General features: G+C 39.4%; 1 protein-coding gene across 11 annotated transcripts in view; it reads left to right on the top strand.

The window, feature by feature from the left end:
* Ryr2 (ryanodine receptor 2) overlaps window positions 1-24,792 on the top strand; it is a 575,348-nt gene that overhangs the window by 203,632 nt on the left and 346,924 nt on the right. For all 11 annotated transcript variants that reach the window (XM_040755590.1, XM_040755588.1, XM_040755595.1 and 8 more), the window contains exon 3: window positions 16,434-16,538. In XM_040755590.1, the coding sequence (XP_040611524.1) occupies window positions 16,434-16,538 (105 nt within the window). The remainder of the gene's footprint in view (window positions 1-16,433; window positions 16,539-24,792) is intronic.

The following is a 24,792-nucleotide window of genomic DNA, read 5'->3' as shown; positions in this document are numbered from 1 at the left end:
ACACACACACACGTTGGGGAAATATAACAGTACATGGGATAAGGATATTGTTGGCTATTTATTGTGTGAAATTACTTACATGAGAAATAGAAAACTCAGGTTAGTTTTTGCAGCCCGAAAGAGAGTGAGTACCCCTCTCCTCAGCCCTTTATTCCTCGAACCCTGTCCTGTGATCATGCCCCAAATGGGCGTGGTCAGCGACACAGGTACCTAGATCTCTCCCTACACACACACACACACACACACACACACACACACACACACACACACACACACACACACACACTTTTGTGAATGCTTACTATGTATTTGACAATGTCCACTTTCCCGGTATTCTCCAACTCCTCCCTGACCCTCACTGCATTCCCCTCCAGTGTTCTCTTTTATGTAACTTACTGAATTCAATTAGTTCTGCTTGTATACATGTGAGTGTGAGGCCATCCACTGGAGTGTGGGCAACCACCTACTAGAGACCATAGCCCCTGAGGAAAAAAACCTGACTATCCTTACCCAGCAGCCATGAAATACCAATATCCCTCAGCTAGAGATGAGGCCTCTTGAGCCCCTCCCCTAGCCACACTGGAATATTGACCTTCTTCATCTTGTATCACTTTTGCAGTCACAGTTTTTTTAGTTCATGTATGTCTTGTCATATTGAGAAGACACTGCTATGAAGCAGTGTTCCCAAATCTCTGGCTCCTACAGCTTTCCATCTTCTCTTCCACAGTGTCTTCTGGGCCTTGTGAGGGACAGGTTGAAATATAGTTGTTTCATAGAGGGCTAAACACTCCACAGTCACTTACAGATACTCCTAGAAACATATTTTTCCTGGACCTGCTTGCTCAATATATGATCATGAAAACATGCACATATATGTTGATGTCAATTTATTTGCAATAAAAAACCAAGATCTAGTAGAGTGGACAGGAATAAACTGATGATGACATCAAATGCTAGTGCAGCTGTGGAGCAGTGGGAACTCTTGTCCATTCTGGTGAGAAGGCACATTGTAGGACTGTGTAACAACTTTACATCAGTTAAACCTGCCATCAATGTATGATTCAGTTACTACTGTCCTTGACAAAATGTAAGGTCCTGTAGATACCTGCACTTGAATGCTAATAGACACTTACTTAAGTCATTATTGTCCAACCTTGGAAGCAGCCAGTGAACAGATGAACTTTGGCACACCCATACAGTGGGGCTTAGATTTTGAACAAAAAAATGAGTCATTAATTTAAGAGAATATGTGAAGGAACCTCCAGTTCAAAAAGAAGTCAGTCTGAAAGTGACTACACCTTATGTGTTTCCAACTATATGATATTATAGAAAAGGTAAAATTGTGGAGACAACAAATAGATCAGAGGTTGCTTGGGTTCTTAGGGTGAACAGGAAACACACGAGGCACCTGGGCAGTGGTCCTGGTCTGTTGATGCCAGTGTTGGTGAGGTGCAGGTGATGGTGGTAGAGAATACATGGGGCCCCTCTTCTTCCTAGTTTATTGTGAATATGAAATTACTATAGATAACTAATCCGCTTAGAATACAAACTAAACAACCAACAGATATTTCTAACTATTCACCAGAGAGGAATTAAGAGTGAAACCATAGCATACATGTCAACAGTAATCCACTCAAAAGTTAACCCACAGTGTTTATAGACATATACCTTGTTATACTATGTGTGCCATGTTAATATATGCAAGACAATTCTATATAAGCAGTTAGGATATGCATATATCAATATCTGAATAAATATGCATAATGGTAAGCAGTAATTACAGCAGAAATGGCGGCATTTCTTCAGGATGGAATGAAATCAAGTTAGGGCACTTAGTTTGCTTCATTTCTATATAAAAAGACTTAATCTTTTATGTGCATGTACATATTAAAGGTTCCTTATGCTTATGTGTAGCTGAGTGCTATGCCTGCAGAGGCTGGAAGAGGGCATGAGATGCCCTCGAGCTAGAACTACAGGCAGTTGGGAGTCACCTGACAAGCATGTTGGGAACCAGACTTGGGTCCTCTCTAAGAACAGCAAGTACTCTTAACTGCTGAGCTGCCTCTTCAACTCCATTCAGAAGAGGCTATGGACAATGATGCTTGATTTGCAGCTGGATATTTTTAAGTGAGGAACACTCAAATAATGAATATATTGCAGTATTAGATTTATACTTTCAAGGTTGCACCGTCAAAGCCTCAAGAAGAAATTACTGGAATTGTGTTGCAATTCCAAGCTTAGTGTTGAAGTAAGGGAGCCAACTTGCTGAAAAGAAATAGAACCAAGAAGAGCCAAGGAGATTTGCATTAGAGCCTACTCTGCAACATGGAGTCCTAGCAGGCTGTAGTTTGAGCTTACTCTCTGTTCTGGCTATTACAACCTAAAGTTTATTCCAGCATTTTAACCAAAAGCCCCAAATTGCACAAAGTCCATGTCTAAGTCAGTGTTCCAGAACTGATATGAGAAACATGAAACAGAGCCTTTGTTTGATTGTCTCTCACACATTTTATATAGAACTTTATATACCAGGTGGATGGAGGTCTGTCTTGGTATATCTGGCATTTCTCCAGGGACACCAATAAAGCATCCTATGACTTAATTTAGTTTTTACACTTTTTACCTCGGTATTATTTCAGATCATATGTATTGAAAGCTCAGTCTCACTAGATGCAATGTTGTTAGAGCAGGATGACACTGATGCATCTGAGGGTTACCCAGGCTCTTTTTGTAAGCTAGAATTACACTCAGAGATCAGGTAGTGTCTTCACTGATATTTCAAAATTAAATTTTGTTTTTTATTCTTTGGTGCTTTCATGTATATATGTAATGAATTTTAGTTGCTTTTACCCCCATGACCTTTTATCCCCTTCCCACTGAAACTCTTCTTCCTAGCAAGTTCCTTTATGTCACAAGCACATACAGTGCCACTGACAGGGAAGAGATGTTAAAAGCGGAAACCTGTGAAGAACCATTCACGGTCAAACCATTGTAGTCAACAACATAATATTGTGACTTAGTGTTATTTATGGTCAAAGAATGCAAAAAGGAGATTTAGTAGCTTTACAACTCTAGGAATTCTGACCACAGGTACAGTGACCCTGAGAGAATGGAAGTGATGCATTACAAGTCTTACTGTATTTGTAGCACATGGTCTACTGCCAGTTCACACCTTGGTGACAGTGCCCCTGATACATACAGACTGATCTTCTCACCACAGAGTGAGCTAATCACATCCTTCACAGTTTACCCACAAATTACCTTGGTGGTTTCAGACTTAGGAAAGAGTACAAAACCATTAGGCTGGAAGAATTAAATCTAAGCTTATCAGAGGCATCAATACTGGAACAAGGATGCCTCCAGTTAAACTTTCAGCACATGCTGGGTGTGGAGGCACACATCTTTAATTCCAGCTCTAATGAGTCAAGTGGATTTCTGAGTTTGAGGCCATTCTGGTCTACATAGTGAGTTCTGGGTAGCTAGGGTTATATAGAGAGACTTTGCTTTGAAAAACAAAAACAGACGAATGAGAAGACTAACAAAAATGAATCAAAATAAAAATTCCAGCTATGTGCACATATGAGTGCAGTTGCCTGTAGAGTCCAGAAGGAGGAATTAGATCTCCCTGGGGCTGGAACTCTGGGGGTTGTAAGAGGCCCAACAGTGATGTGAGCTGAATACACATCTTCAGCAAGAGTAGTCAGTGCTCACTCCTAACTTCTGAACCATCTTTCCAGTCCTGCCTTTCACTTCTTCCTTCCTTCCTTCCTTCCTTCCTTCCTTCCTTCCTTCCTTCCTTCCTTCCTTCTTTCCTCCTTTCCTCCCTCCTTCCCTTCCTCCCTCTCTCCTTTCTTTATATCTTTCTTGCTTTCTTTTGCATCTATGTGGAATTGTCTCTGTAATTATATACAGAGTATGAGAAGATACGATTCTAACACGTTTTACATATTCTCATGTGAAAACACATAAATAAAGGAATGAGATTTCATTATTAGATTAGCATTTACTAGCGTGAATTCTAAGTGGTTTAATAATAAAAACCCGGAGTCAGATATAGGGGTTAATGTTGAAAGATCAGAAAATCAGAACAACCAGCCACTAGTTCTTACCTCTACCAAATCCTTAGACCAAAGGAGCGATCCTTTCCTTATGAATCCTCTGGACTGAATGCCTTCTCTAGGAATCCTGAGAGTGAATGCAATGAGCTCTGGTCTTCTCCAGCCTTATATTCCTCTCTTTGCCTAACCGTGTCACTCCTGTCTCCACCTCCCTAGTGCTGGGATTAAATGTGTGAGGTACCACTGCCTGACCTCTATGGCTAACTGGTGGTTTAGCTCCACACTCTGATCTTAAGGCAAGCTTTATTTGTTAGATCACAAACAAAATATACATTTCCTGTGCAGTTTATATTTTCCTTGGCTGATCTGAATGATATTTGGCTACATAACATCCATTTTGTAAGTGACCTAAGAATTTTTTACGGGTGAGCAGCAATTTTACACTTTGAATATGTCTCATTTTGATGTATAGCAACAAAATACCCATCTGCACTGGCAGGGATCTGTTAAGAGCAAGCTCCTTTGTGAACTAAGTTGACAAATGTCAAGTACTCAGAACAGTCACAGGCAGACTAAGCAGAAACTTGGTGATGGGATTTGTACTAGCTGGTTTTGTGTCAACTTGACACAAGCTAGAGCCATCAGAGAGGAAGGAGCCTCCATAATGTAGTCTGACTCTTTGTCAGGAGCATTGGCTCCCCCATAATGACACAGAGACTTATTACTAATTATGAAATCTTGGCCGATGACTTGGGCTTGTTTCTAACTATCTCTTGTAACTTAAATTAACATATCTTTTAGTCTACTTCCTGCCTTGTGGTTTTATTAATCTATGTAATTCCCATCTTGCTCACTCTGTGTCTGGCTGGCAACCCTGTCTTTTTCTTCCCAGCATTCTCTCTGCCTTGAAAATCCTACCTAGCTATTAGCTGGTTAGCTTGTTAAGCCAAACATAGTGCCATATCTTCACATAGTGTAAAGGAGTATTCCACCACACTGTAAGTTCAGCTGTAGGCATTATCTTTATTAGTGATCAGTCTGGGAGGGCCCAGGCCCATTGTGGGTGGTGCCATCCCTAGGCTGGTAGTCCTGGGTTCTATAAGAAAGCAGATGGAGCAAGTCAAGCAGCAGGCTAGTAAGCAGTACCCCCCATGGCCTCTGCATCAGCTCTTCCCTCCACTCTTCTGCCCTGATGAGTTCCTGCCCTGACTTCTTTTGGTGATAAACAGCAATGTGGAAATGCAAGCCAAATAAGTCTTTTCCTCTCCAACTTTCTTTTTGGTTGTGGTGATTTGTTACAGCAATAGAATTACCATTATTTATGAGAAACATTTTAGCTCTGGTCACATGAGAATCTGTGGAGTAACATACATTGAATAGTGCCATAGTAAAGAACACATGAAAAAAATCAAACAGCTGATGTTCCCTCCACCCCTCCAGTTTTGACCATTGCACTATAAGGAGTCAGACCTTGACAATAGTTAGATAGATCTGACATGGTCTTGTCCCCAGACAGTCAAGTCTTTTGAGAGGCATATGTGAGTTTATGATGTTAATTACATCTCTTGCCTATGGATCTATGCCTCACAAGAGAGGCTATTGCACTTGTGAGGTTATCAGAGTCTGTGAGAACTACAGGACTAAGGACAAGAGCCATGGATTTTGCTAAGAGGTAAAGCACTTGCCTAGCATGATTAAGGTTGTGAGCTCAATTCCAGAAAGTCAAGCAAACAATAAACACCTTCTTATGGGAACTAAGTATTTGAACACCTAGTTGGAGTGTTATGTAACATGTACCATCCTTGAGAAAGTATTTTAGTCCCTCTTTGGGGCCTTTATTGGTGGAAGATAGACTCTAAAGTATTATGGAAATTTAGCATAAACTAGCTGATATCATGCTAGGAAATGGTTTTGTTTCAGCTCCTCTCTTCTCTCCCTTTATTCCTCCCATTTCTTCTCCCCCTGCCTTCCCCCTTTCTCTTTCTCTCTCTCTCTTCCCCCCTCCCCTTCTCACCCCTCTCTCCTCTGTCTTCATTTACTTGACTTTTCTGTTTTCTGGCTGTCTACCAGATTTCCAGGAGTGTCTGGACCAGATCACAGTGTTCTACTGCAAATAGAATTCTCAGTTCTTTTGAGAGATGACACAGAGAGCTTAATAGCTAAGATTCCATTCATAAGGATGATTAGTCAGCAAAAAGATGCCCTGTGTTTCAATTTGCATTTTTGAAGGCTAGTTGCTCTCACAGGTCTTGGTCTGTCAGCTCTAAAAGCCAAATTTACTTATGTGGCAGAGGCGACTTTACAGTCCCCTGAAAGCATGTGGATGGGTACAAGTTCCACATTACAAAGAAGGCAAAGCAAAAGGTACTCACTTCTCAGGCAACTCTACTGTGTTATGGATTACCTGTGCTATGAAAAGGCATTATTAGTTGATTGAATTACGTGTCATTTCCACAGGAGCAATGTAAGCTCAGTAGCATTAGAGGTGTATGAAACTGAAAAGGACTAAGCAGCAGGATGCTTAAAGGGGATACTGATGCTGTTGTGTTCAGGCAGATGATCTGCTCCTCTTTTGTCTCTGTGGCCTGGCACTGGGTTATGAAGGAATTGACATTAGCTTCTCCAGGAAATGAGGTTAAACTAACAGGTATTTTCTCATGCCCAGAAGTGTGCTTCATTCTTCTTTCATCAACCACAAATACAAACAGGGGTATAATATAGATGAAATGAATATAAATTGGGTTTGGCTTAGTGAAATTGAATGGATAGTTACTGTAATGAAGGATAGTACTAGCTGTCTTTTAAAAAATCTGTTTGTGTATGGGTATGAATGGCATATATGCAGAGGTCAGAATACAGCCTGTTTGATTTGGTGCTCTCCGTCAACTGTGTGTGTTCCAGGCATTGAACTAAGATTGCTAGGCTTGGTGAAAAGTGCCTTTACCCACTGAGCCATTTCACTTGCCCTGATACTTTCTTTTGTACAGCTGAAAGTGGTAATTTCTTATATTGTCACTTCCATCTGTCATTGCTATGGTACAGAAAATCCCATCTTTTCTAGAACTTCTGAAATAGAATCCTTTCATGTTACTTCTACTAAATTTTTTCTAACTATGCCTGGTAATGTCTTAGTCATCAGACTCATAGTCTCTGATTTCTTCACCCTGTTTGACCTCACTCTTGAATTTGCTCCTTTGAAAACGGGGTGTACCTCTCTTCCTGTGATTGTATATCTGCCTGCTGCATTTTCTTGTTTCTTCTTTGTGTGTGTATGTCTGTGTGCACATGCACATGCGTGGAGCCCAGAGGCTGTGGTCAGTTGTCTTCCTCAGTTACTCTCTGTTTTAGGATTTCCTCACTGTCCCTGGAGTTCACCAATGCAGCTTACCTAGCTTCTCAGCAAATTTCAGAGATCTTCTGGTCTCTCTACCTATCCTCCAGTTAGCATCACATAGCCTGATGGCATCTCAGCATGGGAGGCAGTCACATCTCCTTCTGAACTACACAGATACCACTCTATCATGTCTGATAAGATCCCATGAAGACTGCCTTATTTCAAAGACTAGGGTGTCCTCAACATAATGCATTGCCACTTTCCTCAAATGGCTGCCCTCTATGATTTCCAGTTCAGTCAATAGTGAGCAGCACTTTAGGTGTCAAATTCTGAATTAATGCCTAGTTTCTGTATTACCTTCTCTGTGCTTGTCAGCTCTGCTTCTCTTCCCCTTTAATACCATGCCTCAGAGTTTCAGCACATGAATCTTTGGCATGTTGGTGGGGGGCTCCACTTAAACTTTGTTCAAGTCATAGCAGTAGATAGGTTCTAAATTTAGAGCATTCTTGTGGCTTTGTCAAGATCCTGTGTCCAACACTTCCCCTCAGTGTCTGATGTGTTAAAATGAATGGAAGTGGAATGTTGAGTTTTCATGAATTGATTTATCTTGTCTATAATGAAAATCTTGCATTACTGAGTGGATCAAGTCAAACAGCTTTTTGCTATTTGCTGTCAAACATCGTGCAAGTAAGAGCAGACCAGTTTATCTCAGAAGAATCCTGCTAATGGTTAGATCCTTCCAAAGGCCCATGGTCTGTGTTAGTCCCATAGGTGCTCTGACCAAGCCTTATGGGAAATTGAGAAGTACAAAAGCTTAAGCTTAGGTGCATGCAGATATTTAAATTATTGGTTATTTAAAAATATATTAATTTCTCACCAATGCTACTGTGAGTGTTATTTTGTCCCCAGTTACATCTTATATTGTATTAGTAGTATATACATTGAATTTTGTGGTTCTGGAGAGATGGTACAGTGGTTAAGAGTGCTTGTTACTCTTACAGAGAAGCAGTGTTCAGTTCTTAGCGCCCATGTTGGAGATCTCACAAATGCCCGTAACTCCAGCTCTGGGGCATCTGGAGCCCTTTTCTGGCCTCTAAGGGCACCTGTACACACGAGGTACACACAGATCTACACATATACACATAAAGAAAGTTGGATTTTGTGTGTTGATCTCTGCCTTATTTGTTAGGAGTGTTAGATTCATATGTGTTACCTAGGTCTCCACCTGTATATCATTATGTGTGGATTCAGTTTCATTTCTTTTCTGATATACCTATCTTTATCTTTTCTTGACTTTCTTTTCTTTTCTTTCTTCATTTAATTGTATAATTTTCATGACATAATTTCTTATCTTTGAACTCATTTATCTCTGCATGATACTGATAATAACTTTTCTGTCCTTCTCAGGGTTGATTTTCATGTACATATATTTTATAAATGTATTTTTATACATATGTATGTCTCTTTGTGACTTTCATTCTGTGGGATGTGTCTTGTAGGGATGCAGAGTTAGATCACATTTTTTAAAAAATCCTATTTGAAAAAAATCCTCTGTATTTTGGTTAGAATTTTTGGAATATGCACATTTAATGCAAATACCAACATTTTTACTAACATTTGCCATTTTTTAAAAAAATTACTTTTATTTATGTGTGTGCACATAAATTATATGTGTGCATGCATGTTGTGTGCATTAAGTGCCCACAAAGTGCAGAAGAGGGTGTTGGGTTCTCTGGAGCTGTAGTTACAGGTAGATTTGGGCTGCCTAATCTGGAGGATGGGAACCAAACTCAGGTCCTCTATTAGAGCAGCAATCACTCTTAACCTGCTGAGCCATTTTGCCAGCCGCTGGTCTCATTATTTGTTATGGCTGGTACATGTGCCAGACTTTAACTTTTAAGCGAGACTATGTGATTTACTGATTCCTTCCTCTCCCCATCTTTCCCCTTCCCCCTCTCTCTGATCTTTCCCTGACCCCTCCTCTCCATCCTTTAATTCTGCATCTACTCCTTTCCTTACCCTTTCTCTGTACAGAGTATGAAATAATGGGCTATGGCTCTCTGTGAAAGATCATATTACAGATGGTTACTTGTGTTATGTTTTTGTATATTTATTTGTATGTCATACCCAAGCTACTCTTCCCGAACTTTATTCTCTCTTTTGGTGCTGGGGCATGAGCCAACTGTGTGAGGCAGGAATTTTCTCGCTGAAGTATACTCCAGCCTTGTCTTCCATTGTTAATCTATGTTTATGAGAGAGTGGTGGCTGCTTTCCCCCTAACTCCAAGTCATAGATTAGTTTTCCTGATCATTTTATCACTGTGAGCTAGATTATACTTGCATTTTTGTCTATGCCAAAATTTTGAGTTAGAGCTGTACATTTTAGAAAACATAGCAATTCTAAGTTCAGGTACTTCCCGATTGAAGGTTTCTCTTACTAGATTTTTATATGCAGTTTTCAGTGCTGAGTAAATTTCCTGGGTTAAAAAATTAATCTGTTGACATTAACATTCCTGGTAAAAATTTGAAAGGTTCTTTTATTTTAAGAAGAATTTCCTGGTGAGTCCTTGTTCGTGCATAGCTTTGAGTTCAGAACTGAGAGAGATTATGTGCCATCTTAAGCAGAAAGGAATCTACACTCTGTAAGTGGACCTGCTGTTTACAGGTAGGAGAATACAAGTGTGACAACTGCTGGTTGTCCTTAAGTTTGCAGGCCATCTGTTTGTCTCACATGTATGATTTCTGTGAGTATTTATGGAGTCAGACCTTTGAGACATGGGGCCGCCCTACTCTTGTCTTCTTCACACCATACCTATTGTGGCAACTCCTTGGACAGTTGTCACAGTTGCTGGTCCTCACAGCCTACTTAGCTGGTGCCTTGCTCTTGACAGACCTACTTATCTACTGACCAAGAGGTGTAGTGGGCAGAGGTGGCAGAGGCAGGGGCAGCTGATTCCAGGAAGGAACAGCACAGATATTCAGCATCGATCTAAGCCACGGATACTCACACATCCTTAAGTGGATTCACATGGCTCTGAAGATGTGGGGCTGTTTATTTATCCATTTATTGCCATTTTATTCAGTTATCCATTTTAGATAGTGGCTACATTAGCCTTTCCCTGCAGTCATAGGAAGGAATTCCCTATAATTTTTTTCTTTAATGTGTCCTCAATTGACCTTTAAAAATATGTATGAGTGTATATGTGCACGCATATATATACTTACAAAAATACATAGTATATATATATAAACATGATACACACATATTTATATATATATTTATAAATGCATCTCCTTAAGGTATCTTCCTAAAATAACCCCTTTAAAAGATTTATTTTATGTGTATGAATATTTTGCCTGCACATACATATGTGTACCATGTGTGTCCAGTGCCCTTATAGGTCAGATTCCGTGAAATTGGAGTTACTGATGGTTGTGAGCCACCATATGGGTGCTGGGAATTGAACCATGGTCCTCTGTGAGAACAGGTCTCTTAAACTCTGAGCTACTGTTGGTTTCTTTATGTCACCAGTGTCCCATTCTGAGCCAAATTATACATCAGTTGGTTTTTTGTTGTTGTTGTTTAACTTCAGTTTCTAGTCTTAACATGACCCCAGAGTTGTCCATATCTCTCAAATGTAGTCAAAGAAAATCAAGTGCTCAGAAGTAGTTCCAAGTTTAATTCCATATAACAGAACAGGTGGAGCCTCTAAGCTTACCTGTCTGCCCTGCCTTGTTTGTACTGTCCTTCCACTCTGTCCCTCTCCCATCAAGATTCTTCATCCAGGACACACTGCCTCTTCCATAGCAATGGTGATTCTCTTGGGTATCCAAATAATTCTGCAGCATGACTGACCACTAAGGATGGCTGTTTCCATGCCTGACACTCCTGTTCCAGTTTGGTCTTTCTCAGAAGACTGGTCCCAGGTCCCAGGTCCCAGATCCCAGAAGACTGGGCCTTCTAAAATGGCTCTGGATTCAGAGTCCCAAGTTGAGGCAATGTATCTATGAATGGGTTCTGCCTGAATCTCCTTTGTGCAAAATTCCTGTGAGACATCATTAACAGTCCACAATTTTCTCAGGAGTCACCATCAACCTTGTTTGTGATTCACGGTTTGCTTTGATGTTCATCAGACAGAGCTGAGGTCTTTCTGATCCCAATGTTCAACAGCTTCTGTGCCTTGTGTTATTTTCCCTTTTCTTATCTCTATATTACTATGACAAGGCCAAATGCTTGATACATATGCAGTCATTAAAACCCTAGCCTTTGAGCAGCATGTGAAATGACCTTGTAGTCAATTAAGCTGTTTGAACAACAGCCATGGGCCTAACATTTTCACTAATTATTATGTCCTTTCCACTCATTTTTTTATTTCTTTATTCAAACTGTTCTAGATTCTGAGATTTTAGTTTGATAACTATAACTTGAAATTTTTAAATTTGTTTATTGTTTTTATGTACATGTGTGGTGGTCAAAGAACAGCTTTGGGAATCAGTTCTCTCCTTCTACCATATGGTTGATTGAACTCAGATTGTTGGGCTTGGTGGGAAGAACCTTTACCTGCTGAGCCATCTCACCAGCCCTATAACTTTGTAGTAATAGAGTTCTTCATCTTGAGCCCCTTCTCATATCTTCATTCTAATATTCATGTAAATGACTGGAAAGTATGGGTTTTAAATGCAGTAAGTATGTGGATCATACCTACAGTCGAAATGGTTGTGATATAGCCCTCCCTATTTGAGACTGAAAATAATAGGGTGGCTTAGTGGTTAATAGTGCATATTATTCTTGTAGAGGGCACGAGTTTGATTTCCAGCATGCAGGTGGAGTGACACACGATTGCCCATAACACCAGCTCCAAGGGATCTGGTGCTGTCCTCTGGCTTCTAAGGACAACCATATACACATAGCATATACAGATATACATATATATGCTGCTTCACATTTAATAGGGTAGAAATGAACTTGCTTGCAGTGGGTTGACCTTGATGATGTTAGAAGCAATGGACAACATGGGCTTCCTGGGTATTTTCGAATGATACTTTGATAATTTTAAGAGACCTGACGTATTACTCTCTTTTGTTTTATAGGACAGGGTCTCATGTAGCCCAGGCTGACCTTGAACTCATTAAGTAGCTGAGAATGACCTTGAACTTCTAGTTTTCTGTCTCCATTACCTCAGTGCTGAAATTATATCATTGTACTACTACTCTTGGTACTTTGGCTTCTGATTGAGCCCATCGAACCCAGGATTTTGTGCATGTTAGGCAAGGACTTTCCTAATTCAGCCATGTCCTCATCCCCCATGTGTTCCCTTAAGGCTCCTTTGTAGTAGGAACAGTCTCTTCTCTTGTTTCATGTGTGGGTTGCCTATCACAACTTCATGGATGTTAGTCAGTAATGACTTCCAATCAAGATGCATGTGAACAGAATTGGCATGATACAGTATCACTGTGTTCATATTAAAGAGAGAGAGGCATGTGAGAAGGACTTTGACAGACACTAACATATTTCTAGCTTTGCATGGATACAGTTGGTCTTTGGTATTTTAATAATAGTTTTTAAAAGTAGCTTGCTCTATCCATGTACTATTAGATTTGAAAGCTACTTTATTATGGATTCAACTATGGTTCTGCAACACCATGAAGTTCTTGGGTGTTGCATTATAAAAGATAGATACTGAGGAGTGGGAACCCTTTGAACCTTCACTAATTCACTAGAGAGTTTCATAATTAAGAGCTAAATTGGCACAGCTGTGGCCTTTGAGGTAGCAATGTCCTGCTAATCACTCCTCATTTAAACCTGCTAATGCCTCTGTCCTACCTGGACTCTGTTGTGGTTCAGAAGGCCAAGTTCAATGCCTCCAGCTTTTCTGAACAATCTCAATGCCTGTGGACACCCAGGTTTACCAGCTTCATTAATTAGCAAACATTTACCGGTGTCTTTCAAAGAGGTGACATGCAGAACTCATTGACACAGGAACAATCTTTGCTTTGCCAAGGTGATAATATTAACTTCTGGGGTAGAGAGGAATCGAGGGGAAGAGAACAGAACAAAAGGGGGATGGGGAGGTGGATTGGTGGGCAAAGTATTGCTGTGCAAGTGTGAAGGCCTGAGTTCAGGTGCCTAGTACCTGTGTTAAAAACCAGATGCTATGGCATGTGTGTATAATCCATGTGTGAGGGTCTGAGACAGAGGATCACCAGAACTCACTGGCCAATAGTCTAGTATCAATCTGTGAGCTCCAGGTTTAAGGAGAGACCCTGTCTAAAAAATTAATGTGGAAAGTGATGCAGAAAGACCTTTGACTTCATGTAGCCACACAGCAACTCATTAACATACAATTACCCACATAATTAAAAAAATAGACTTTAAAAAGACTTGGAGTAATGAACACCCATAGAAAAGTGAAAACCTTAAAGTAGTGTTTCCAGGCTGGCACTATGGTAGAGTATCATGACTGAGGTTATGAAGCCATGTAGAAAGGAAAACAGGAGCTGGAATTTTTGTGTATTCTGACTTGTATTTCCCTCCCACAGTGTGTAGGTCACTGATCATGAGACCACAGTTATAGTGTCACTGAGGGCACGTAGACACACCAAAACAATGGCTTTCATCAGCTGGTGAGTGAAAGCTTGCAGGGTCTGTGTGCCCATTGAGTACACTAGCAGCAGCAACTCTATTGTGCTACTTTGATGTCCCTGTAATGCAGGGAGGAGATGACCATCAGTGGTCATGGTACTTTGGCAAAAGCTGTTCAGCAGATGGGTAGCCAAGCACTGATGAGCCTGCCTCAGCCACAGACCATCTGCTCCATCTTAGAGTGTACTGTGGGTATCTTCCTATGTCTCAGCCAACCAGCAGCTTCTCTCTTAATTTGTACCTCTGAGATTCTGCGCTTTCATGTGAATGTGGGCTTTTCTTAAAATGGAGAGATAAAATTATATTTTATTGGCATTTCTTTTCAGCCTAGAAGACAGATTTTAAAAAGCTCGAGTCTCAGTGCTTCTTTGGAGTAGGAGTGTTCTTCAGCCCATAGATAGGAAGCCCAAGGATTTTCCCATATGGCTTTTGGCTGGCTACCTATCAGACTGAATTCAGAGTCCCTTCTTTTCTCCTTGCTGTCAAGCTATCAAGATTGAAAACATCATCCATTTTTAAAACACATTTTTGAGTTGCTTCCATGTTGCCCTGGAGGTCGTTTGAGGCACTGAAAGGAGATATAAAAGTTAAACGAGCTCTTCCACCTTCTTGAAGGGAACCCAGGATTCCTAACAGAAAACCAAAATGAAACGAACTTGCTGCCTGAGCTAAAACTGTCTCCATCCTTACATATATTTGTTTAGCTTTCTGGAAACAGATGAAGTTACATATACATAAATAAAAATAAAATGAAGTGCAGCACACACTTATGTGCAGACAGGAGCCAAATCCCCATGTCCCAAGTTGGAGACAAAATATGTATGGGTGTGGGGTGGGGCAGGGTAGCTCTGCTGTGAAGTGGGTTGGGGGTAGCTGTCATTTCCAGCTATAGGAATATAGATGTTTATCCCGTACAGAAGAAAACACTTGTGTTAATGAATGTGTCATATCAATTCATTCTCTGTTTGCGTATTCCAGTATTAATTTGAAGCAAGTGTTATTTCTCTGTCTTTTTAGTATTTTTGTAATCATCAGGCTGCTTGGTGGTTTAGAAATGAATCATTGAGATCTGGAAAAACCAGGGTTCTAAAACAGGCTTTAAACATTTTGTAATTCTGTGGCTTCGGAAGAGCAGCTTAACTTCTCTTTTGTCTAGTCAAAATAGCTATTGTTTTGACTCTGGCCATGTCACACAGGTAGTATAGACAGAGCTCCAAGTGTCAAGTGTCTGAGTAGATGGTCTGTTAGGAACAGATATTTTCCCCAGTCAGTTCAAACTGTGTTAGATGGGGGTGGGAGGTTCCTGTTATCTGTTGAAGTGAGGTCTGGAGAGTTGCCTTTCATCTGCTGTAGTGTTTGCTGTGTGTGAGTTTTATCTCCTTGAACCCATGGGAAAATTAGTCAGACATGGTGGTGCGCACTTATCACCCAGTGCTGGGGAGACAGGAGGATCTGAGAGGCCCACAGTCAGCTAGCTTGGACTACTTGGAGAACTGCAGGCCAAAGAGAGACCCTGTCTCAGTAAAGAAAAGTGTGTGTGTGTGTGTGTGTGTGTGTGCGTGCGCGCGCGTGCGCGCGGGACGAGGGGTGGGGGTGGGGAGAGGGCTGGAGGAGCACTTGCTGTTCTTGCAGAGGACTTGGACTTGGTGCCCAGAACCCATGTAGCAGCTCGCCACCATCCTTAGCTCCAGCTCCAGGAAATCAAATATCCTTTTCTGACATCTGAGGACACTGGGAACACACATGATGTACACACATAGGTACAGGCAAAACATATAGCAAAAATGTAAAGTAAAAATAATAACTATGTTTTGAAAGAGTTGAAAACTGACTAGTATATTATTTTCTTTTAACTTCAAAGTATTTTTTACATGGTGGATAAGTGAATTCAACTTTCTGTATTAAAATATCAAGAACCATTAAAAAGATAAAAAAGAAAAAAATGATAGTGAACGTGTGAATCCCTGACAGAAGTTCCATGGCTTCTTAATGAACACTTGAACAGTATTTCATTGGGGATATGGAATTTGGGGCTGGGCAAGTGTTTGAGTTGCTACCTTAAATCAGCTGTACCATGTTCTATATGTGAGTTGATGAGAATAAAGTGACTTTATTTAAGAATAATTTTAAAAAAGTAGACAGCATCTGAGGAATGATAGTGTGTTGACCTGTGACCTCCATACACATGTGTACATATATTCTTCTGCACCAGCACACACAAGCAAGCATATGTATGCATTCACAGATTCATAAGTAAGTACAATGCATCCTACACGGGCGGGGGGAGCGGGGGAATGATGACGAGAGGTGACAGGAGGGTAGGGAAATGGAGCTTTACAAGTTCAATGGACTGCATGCTTGGGGAGGATATCACTCTGATGGTTCTTTCTCTCAACACATAGAATGTCCCTCCGGACCTGTCCATCTGCACCTTTGTGCTGGAGCAGTCCTTGTCTGTACGTGCCCTGCAGGAGATGCTAGCCAACACGATGGAGAAATCAGAAGGGGTAAGTATTCACTTCTGTAGACTTGTGGACATTTACTGAACTTAGCTGTATGTGTGTGACTGTTTGCCTGCCTGGGTATGGTGAAATATTTTTTGCTATGTCAGTGGCTTCTACATGTGCTTTCCTTATGTTTGATTTTCTACTTTTCCTAGCAAGTTAGAATGTCTAAAAGACATATATAAAAATAATCCAACATTTGCTTCATGTTTATGTGTGTGGTTTGTGGGCGTTTGTATCTCTTTATATGTTCCCATGTCACCAATTAACTGCTAGCTTTATGCCTGGTAGTTTGTCATTGATCTCTGTCTCATCTTCAAATGCCCTTCTTCAAGAGGCATGTCCTAAGCATCTTTGTAACAAATATAATTTCATGGCACCATTCTGTATTATAAATAACAAAATTACAGCAGCACAGCTTCAGCAAGTTGTAATTTTGCAAATAGCAAACCCATCTTCTGAAAATTAAAATTCCTATTCTGTCTCCTAATGGTGATATTTTTCTTTAAAAGCCTATTGTATTATTTTAGTTATTTTTCTAGGAGATACAGTATTGCTTTTTTTGAGGAGGGATAGTACCTGCTCTTAATAAGTTCATTGAAGTTTATACATGATCAGTAAGATAAATTGTCACCCCATACACTACCATAGTCCAATATACTGTTTGCTTCCAGGAATTCAACTGGGACTTTCTTTTGCCATTATTGACTATTTGTTATTATTGCCAAGACTCTTTTTCAGTTTGGATAAATAAAGAGATTAAGAAATATTGTCACAAAGTTTCATATGATGATTGGTCAGCTCTGCTATAACATTAACATTTTTACCCTTAAGGTTTTTTTTTTGTTGTTGTTTTTACGAGACAGGGTTTCTCTGTATTGTTTCGGAGGCTAGCAGTCCAGCCCGGCCTCAAACTCACAGAGATCCGCCTGCCTCTGCCTCTTGAGTGCTGGGATTAAAGGCGTGCCACCACCGCCTGGCTACCCTTAAGGTTTTAAACACATCTTAGAACATTAATTAATTTTTTCATTAATTATAATTTAAGTTTTCACATTCAAGTTGTATGTGTGACCAATATGGATAAACCATCTATTGTTCTTGTAGTTCCCCTGAAAATTCTGTTTATCTGAAATTCTTTGGAAATAAAACAGAAAACAAGACTAAAATCTACCAAGAATGATTCCATTTCTTAGTGTTCTTTTGGGGCTCATGTCAAAGCATGAGTGTTAGCATGGTCATCATGCATACATCTCACAATATTTTGGTTTTCAATAACACATTTAATTGATTTAAAAGTTAAGTCTCAAGACAGGCTGTAAAGGATTTGTTTGAACTTTACTGATAGGAATAAAAGTTACTAAAATGATTCTGGGAGACAATTTGAAGGTACCTCAAAAATTAGAAATAGACTTATCACATGATCCAATAATTCCACTACAAGATGTATATTCAGAGAAAATTAAATAAATATGTTGAAGAGAAAAAAAAGTTTTGACATAATGACTAAATGCAAAAGAGAATAGTGATTTTATTCACCACTATAAGGAAAGCTGCTTAACTAACCTCTGAACATGTTACACTTTTTTATACTATTTTAAGTCACTTTTGGTGACTTCCAAGTACAAATTTCCACATCAACAGGTATGAAGTTTCTTTTAGAATTTCTTTCTTTTAGCAAGATTTTACATTCTTTTGGAGTGGAGAAATTATGACAAAAAATGAAATTTATCTATTGACACAAGTTTCTGTCTGGAATCACCTCTTGTGGTTTTTAATATCCATGGAGGCATACCAGGTTTGAAATTTGAATCTGTCTTAAAGAAAAACAAAACAAAACAACCCAATAACAACCAAACAGTCATGTGCTTTTGCTTGCAGAACAATGTGCAAATTTTTATATTGCAAAGCTGCGTTTTCCAAACCTAACTTTGGAAAAAGTTGTAACCATGATGTTGAACTAGAGAAACTCTGAATATTCTGTGCCCAGAGGAAATGATTTAAAATATAGGGATTTGTACTTTTAACATTTTATTGTTAGAATTCTGGATTCCTTTCTGCAGTGCTTTTACTTAGTTGAATTTAGGTTTTAGCTGTTCTCTAACTAGAACATTTCTACCACAGATAATGTAGACATACATGTGAGAAGTTGGATCAATATCTTACAAAGCTCCACAAAGTTGCCATAAACATTAACTAGGATGGAAAGCATGATAGGAAGCCCCTATAGCAGTGGTTCTCAACCTGTGCGTCATGACCCCTTGGGGAGGGGTTGAACGACTCTTTCCCAGGGGTCACACAGATATTTACACTATTATTCATAACAGTAGCAAATTGCAGTTATGAAGTAGCAATAATTTTGTGGTTGAGGGTTACTACAACATGAAAGGTCATATTATTAGAAAGGTTGAGAACCACTCTCCTAAATAATGTGAATGGTTGGAATGGTATGAACAGTTAGGGGCATGTCACAGTGGATCTGATGGAGGTCTAGGCTTGGAAGCCCTCTTGGGTAGTGACTGTTTACCAACAGAGATATAGCTGTGTTGCCTCTTGGAGTGTATGTATTATCAGCTCAGGGTTAGGCTGTGGGACTGGCAAGTGCTGCTGACCTTATAGAAACCAAGTTTCTTGGACTCAGCAGACATGCCTACCATCTTTTTCTGTCACACAATACTTCTCTAAACCAAAAGCATTCTGGATTATTTCATCCAAAGTGAGAAAAGAGCCCCATGTGTGATAAAGTGGAGATGGAGATCTAAGGTACATGTAACATTTCATTGAATTTCACTTAGTTTTTGTTATTCGGAGTATCGTGACAGTAAAGAGCCAAGAGCAGATGCCTGAAGACGCTGGGGATAGAAAGACCACAGCGAGGTTGCAGGAGGATGCACCTGTGTCCACTGCATCTTTATTTAGTTTTTTCCTGACTTCTGAATATACACACATCTTTCCTTCTCTTCCTTTTGTGAATCCTGGATTTCTTGTGGATCTCAGTTCTTGTCTGCCTCTGAACCCACAAGTGTGGGTTGCTTCTTCCTCCAGGGTATTTGTGGGTGTTTTTCTAGCACAGCACTCAGAGGAGAGGATTGAGAGTGCCATCCCTGCCACATCTCAGCTCTGTCTTCTCTTCAGAGGGAATGGAAGTCTTCATCACCAAATTGTAGTAATGGCCAAATGATGTTGGATGTAGAGGAGTTAGCACCCCTTAAGGTAGCTTTTAAGTTAGGTGTGGTGGCTCACACCTATAATCCTAGCATTCAGGAGGTTGAGGCAGAAGGATTGCCATAAGTTTGAGCCTAGCTTGGGGCTATATGGTGAATTTCAAGAAAGCCTGGGCTACAGTGTGATATTGTCTCCAAACAAACAGGTGGCTATTTATACCCTTTACTTAATTCTCACACAGGAATAATTCACCTGGTTGTCCTGGAAGTCATTATTTCTGCTTACCTTCACATCCACTTCTTGTATTGATATTTCAACTAGGTCTGCCATACAGAGTTGAACAGTTTAATGATGATATCATTGGGTTAAAACAGTGACAGCACTTGCTCTCCTAGTTTCAAAAAGTTTAACACTTTGTTTAACTTTTGCTCTTACTGTTGGCTTTATCTTAAGTAAACTTACCAAAAATATTTGACATATACTCCTTTTTATATGATTTTGTTTTTAGACACATAATTGAATCCAACTATTCTGCTTCCATGGTCACACCTGCCAAGTGAAAAGTGATGCAGGAATAGTGGAAAGAGCTTGTCTAAGAGATTTACTGAAGCTTTCTTTCTAAAGTACTGATTGTTTGTTGCAAAGACTTTTCATTTGTTTAATCCCATAAGTACAATATATAACATGTATGTCCTATTTAGGAGCATGTATTTCTGTCTTTTGTTATGGTAGTTTCTGGAAGACTGTAGACCTTGTCCTTTTTGATGCTGGCTTATGACTATTTGGCTGCTATTTGGACTATTAAAGACTGTATGTTTGTCCTGAGCCTTAGATGTAAGGGAAAATTACAGAAGTAAGGGTTGGAGACCCTGTATATCTCCTGTTGGAAAGTGTCTCTAAGACATAACAGGGCAATCACACCCATGAAATCCTAACCATATGGTTGAACAAGACCAACATAATGACAGCACCAGTTAACATTACAAGCTGGGCAGGGGGTAGTCAATCATGTCCCACCCCTAGATGAAGTGATACAGGTGATCAATGGTTGCTGATAAAGGGCTAATTGATTTTCTCTAGCGACCAACTCCCATATAGGTTGTCCAACCCCAAGTTATCAGTCATGGATACATTACCAGTAATGCTAAATGGATAGATTGTATATACACATGTGTATATATACATATGCATGTACCATATTAATTATAGAAGAAGAGGTCAGGAATTGGGAGGGAGGGGGGACATCGTAGGAGCTGTGGGATGAGTCATATGCAATATTCATGAATGAAGTTCTCAACAAAAATTAAAATTAGATGCTAAAAAATAACTGTTGTCTTAGTCCTGGAAGATTAACTAGAGCTTGCCTTTACAGCATGTTGTTAGATAGGGAAGTATGCTGGTATTTGTGACACTTATTCATTTAAATTCAGGATATTTATAACTCTGTGGAATTTAGGATTTTACTGTAGATTACAAGTGATGCTTTAAAGATAATCTTGGATATAATAAAATAGCACGAAGATATAATATCAAGTTGAATCTCGGGTGAATTTAATTTCAATCATTCATTTTATTTAATGACAATGTTTTAAACATTTGTGAAATAAGTTGTGTCATATAAAGTCTCTATGGCTCTAATGATGATGAATGTGAGTTTTGCCATCAATGGTTTTATGATTTCAGTGTTAGGAAAACATATGTTAAGTATATAGTGCCCAGCGTTGGTGGCACATGCCTTTAATCCCAGCACTCAGGAGGCAGAGGCAAGCAGATCTCTGTGAGTTCAAGGCCAGCCTGGTCTACAGACTGAGTTCTAGGACAGCCTCCAAAACAATACAGAAAAACTCTGTCTCGAAAAAAAAGTATGTACGATTTCTTATTACTCTGAATTTTCTCTTAATTTTTAAACTCATCCTCCACACACTTAGAGTTAATATGAAATTCAAATTTGTTCCCCAAAATGATTTGATAATATTGGGCCATTCTTCAGAATTCAGGTAGAAAATAAAACTTCTAGGATGTGAATATATAATATTTTCATCAATATTCTTTATTTGAGAAAAAATATATTCCACTTTGAGTAACAGGTGCTCACAGAAATGTCCTGCTTCAGACCCCTAGGTGCTCATATTACAGGTGAAATCCACCACACCTGATTCCAAGGTTTCTTAAAGTGTCTTGAATGATTCCATTTACTAAAATAGCTTGTTATTTGATAGCAAATTATAAGAATACTGCTTGCTTATAAATAATGCTTTGTCTTCTAATAAAAGGGACAGGAATACCCCAGTGACTTAATTGTTGGCAGAACTAGCGGATGTAAGTTGGCTCTGTATTTTTTGTGAAAAATCAGAGTTGTAGAATGTGAAGTATTAGCATTCCTTTCTGTATTCTCATAAAATTCCTTCTCTTTGAGTTGTATACTCTGAGAACACTCAAAAGTACATCAAAAGACTACTAGCTAAATTCACCAGTTCATGAGTTTTTAAAACTACATTTTTCAAACATCAAAGCACTATAAATGAGTTTTTATGAGTACATGTATTGAGCCTTGAGGCACCAAGTTCAGACAAGTAATTGTACCAAAAAATGATCTTGTACCTGTGCAAGAATAAAAGATGAAATTCAGGGAGTCTGATGCTGTCTTGTAGTGGGCAAGTGCTGAGACTGAAGAACACACTCCTGGAGTCTAAACCCTGGTGATGTAGGGAGGCCACTGAGCAATCTCTCTGTCCTGTACTATCCTTATGTATGAAGTGAGACAAAACAGTAGCATTCCCTTCAGAGAGCTGTGAGACTTAAACACTGTGATAGGCATAGGACAAGTCCATCACAGGGGGCACTCTGGGTATGTTCACGTCATTTCTATGATTTCTCTGTTGAATAGAACTGAATAGCTTTGTCTGTATACCCCTCACCTCAGAGGAAAGCAACTATAAACTGTGAACTAATTGTAAAAACATCTGAATCATTACCATCACTTTACTCAACACAGCAAATATTCACAAATTTTAGCTGTCATTTCCTCTCTCTTAAAACAGATGACCACCACTGAAATGTGGTAGCTTCAAGCATTGCTTATTGTCTCATATTTCTAGAATTCACATATTTATTAGTCCCTGTGAGCTGGAGTTGAGGTAGGTGTTAGCAGCCGTGTTAATTCAGTTTCTCACTACCATGTAAAGATATCAGACAGAAACACCCTAAGGTAGGACAGGTCTATTGTGATTCAGTCTAAGGTACAGTTCATCATGGCAGAGAAGGCATGGTGGCTTGAAAGAAGGTCATGTGATATCCACAATCAGGAAGCAAAGAATGATGAATGCTAGTGTTTAACTTGCTTTCTTATTCAGTTCAGGACTTAAGCCATGGAATGGTGACACCCACAATGGGTGAGTCTTCACACTTGAGTTTAAACCTAGTCAAGATAACTATCCCACCCCATTCATGGCCAAATGCTGGTCTACATTACTCTTTACAGTTGATCTTGGTGACTTGTTTCCTAGGTGATTCCAGATCTGGCCAAGCTACCAATTGACAGTGGCCATCACAGTCATCCAGTGTTTTTATTTGTGTTTCAGAATACACAGGGGAAGCTCCTAACACTCAGCATGACACTCTCCAGTCCACCTTCACATTACAAAATGCTTAGACGATCCATGCTGTATGTTGCAGGTGGTATAATGTCACTACCTCTTTGTATGAGAAATTGCTATTCTTAGATGTCTACTGAGGGGCTGGGCTCTGTTTACATCTGTTCTGGAGCATCCCTCTTAAGTAAAACTAAAGATGTCTGCTTCAGGGAAGAGCTCAGGTTGCCAGTAGCTTTGAAATTTTCCTGATACTTGTGTCATTCCCTGTTTTGTCTAAAAACTGTGTATGTGAACATATTTCTTTCCTTCATACACAGAACTGAAATTGTAATTTAAAACAAATGGGATTAAAATTTGCTAAAGGGCCTCGAGCTGCACACATTTGCTGAACTTCACCTATTTTGTTGTCATGTATAGAATGTTGAAGACTGCTTGAAATGTGTGTCCTTTATTTGTAGTTTTTTCTTTCTATTCAGGAGCAAAGGCTACATGAGTCTGACTGACATGGTTCACAGACTCCAGCATCAAACTCAATAAGGAGGTCAATTTAATCAGTGTGTAATTTAATCACAGTGGCAGAGTTATAGACTGTTTCAGATTATGAATCCTGAATATATATAGTATTTGATTTGATTAGAATCATTCAATTTGGACATTTTTCTTAGATTTTTTATGTGTTTCCAATATAAAAGGATTTTTCACATGTAGCTATTTCCTAGCAAATGAACAAGAAGGTAAATTATTTACCTCTGTACACCATTTCTTCACAGTCTATAGAACTGGGGTTTAAGAATGTGTTTTTTAATGAAGTCTAGGTATGTTCACTGTGGATCTGGAGTTTCTTTAAGATTTGCATCTAGGATTTTTCTCATGATAGCTAAGTAATAGGCCTATTATTATTTATGGATGATGATTCTCCACCTCGTGTTATTATTTCATTTTAAACACATTAAGTTTATACACAAGTCCCAGGTTTGAGACTCACAGTTGAGCCTTATACCACACAAGTATGTCTACTGTTGTTCCCCACTGACAATGATTCCACATGGTAGAAATGTATCACCATCCAATGAGGTCTGTCCTAAGTGTTTGCAGTTTTTCCTCCACACATTGTTCCGGATCTTCTTCTTTTAATTGTCTCAAACGAGATTCCTCATGGTATTTAATTGTGCTTAGTAATACTGATGAACTGCCCATCCAGCAGCCAGCTGCCTGTTATTAACTTAGGGATACATCACTTGAATTTGCTAACATGAAAGCTTATGCAAGAACCACTTAACCATACTTTCTGCTTTGTGAGAGGAAGTGTTGGCAATTTTGAGCTTGATGTCTGCACATTTTCCTACATTTGGACAAATTCAGGAATCATTTAAGTAACAGTAAAAGCATGAGGAATAGTTGAGGGGCTCTTAATCTTCTGGTGCCTGGATTAGTTTTAAGAGGGGAAAAAAGAAGCAAGTTGCTGAATAAAAATCCGGAGTACTTTTTGTTGAATTAGGTTA

This window comes from Mesocricetus auratus, unplaced genomic scaffold (genome assembly GCF_017639785.1).
Source record: "Mesocricetus auratus isolate SY011 unplaced genomic scaffold, BCM_Maur_2.0 Super-Scaffold_100013, whole genome shotgun sequence".
NCBI lineage: Eukaryota > Metazoa > Chordata > Mammalia > Rodentia > Cricetidae > Mesocricetus > Mesocricetus auratus.
This window is presented reverse-complemented; position numbering and strand designations above follow the sequence as displayed.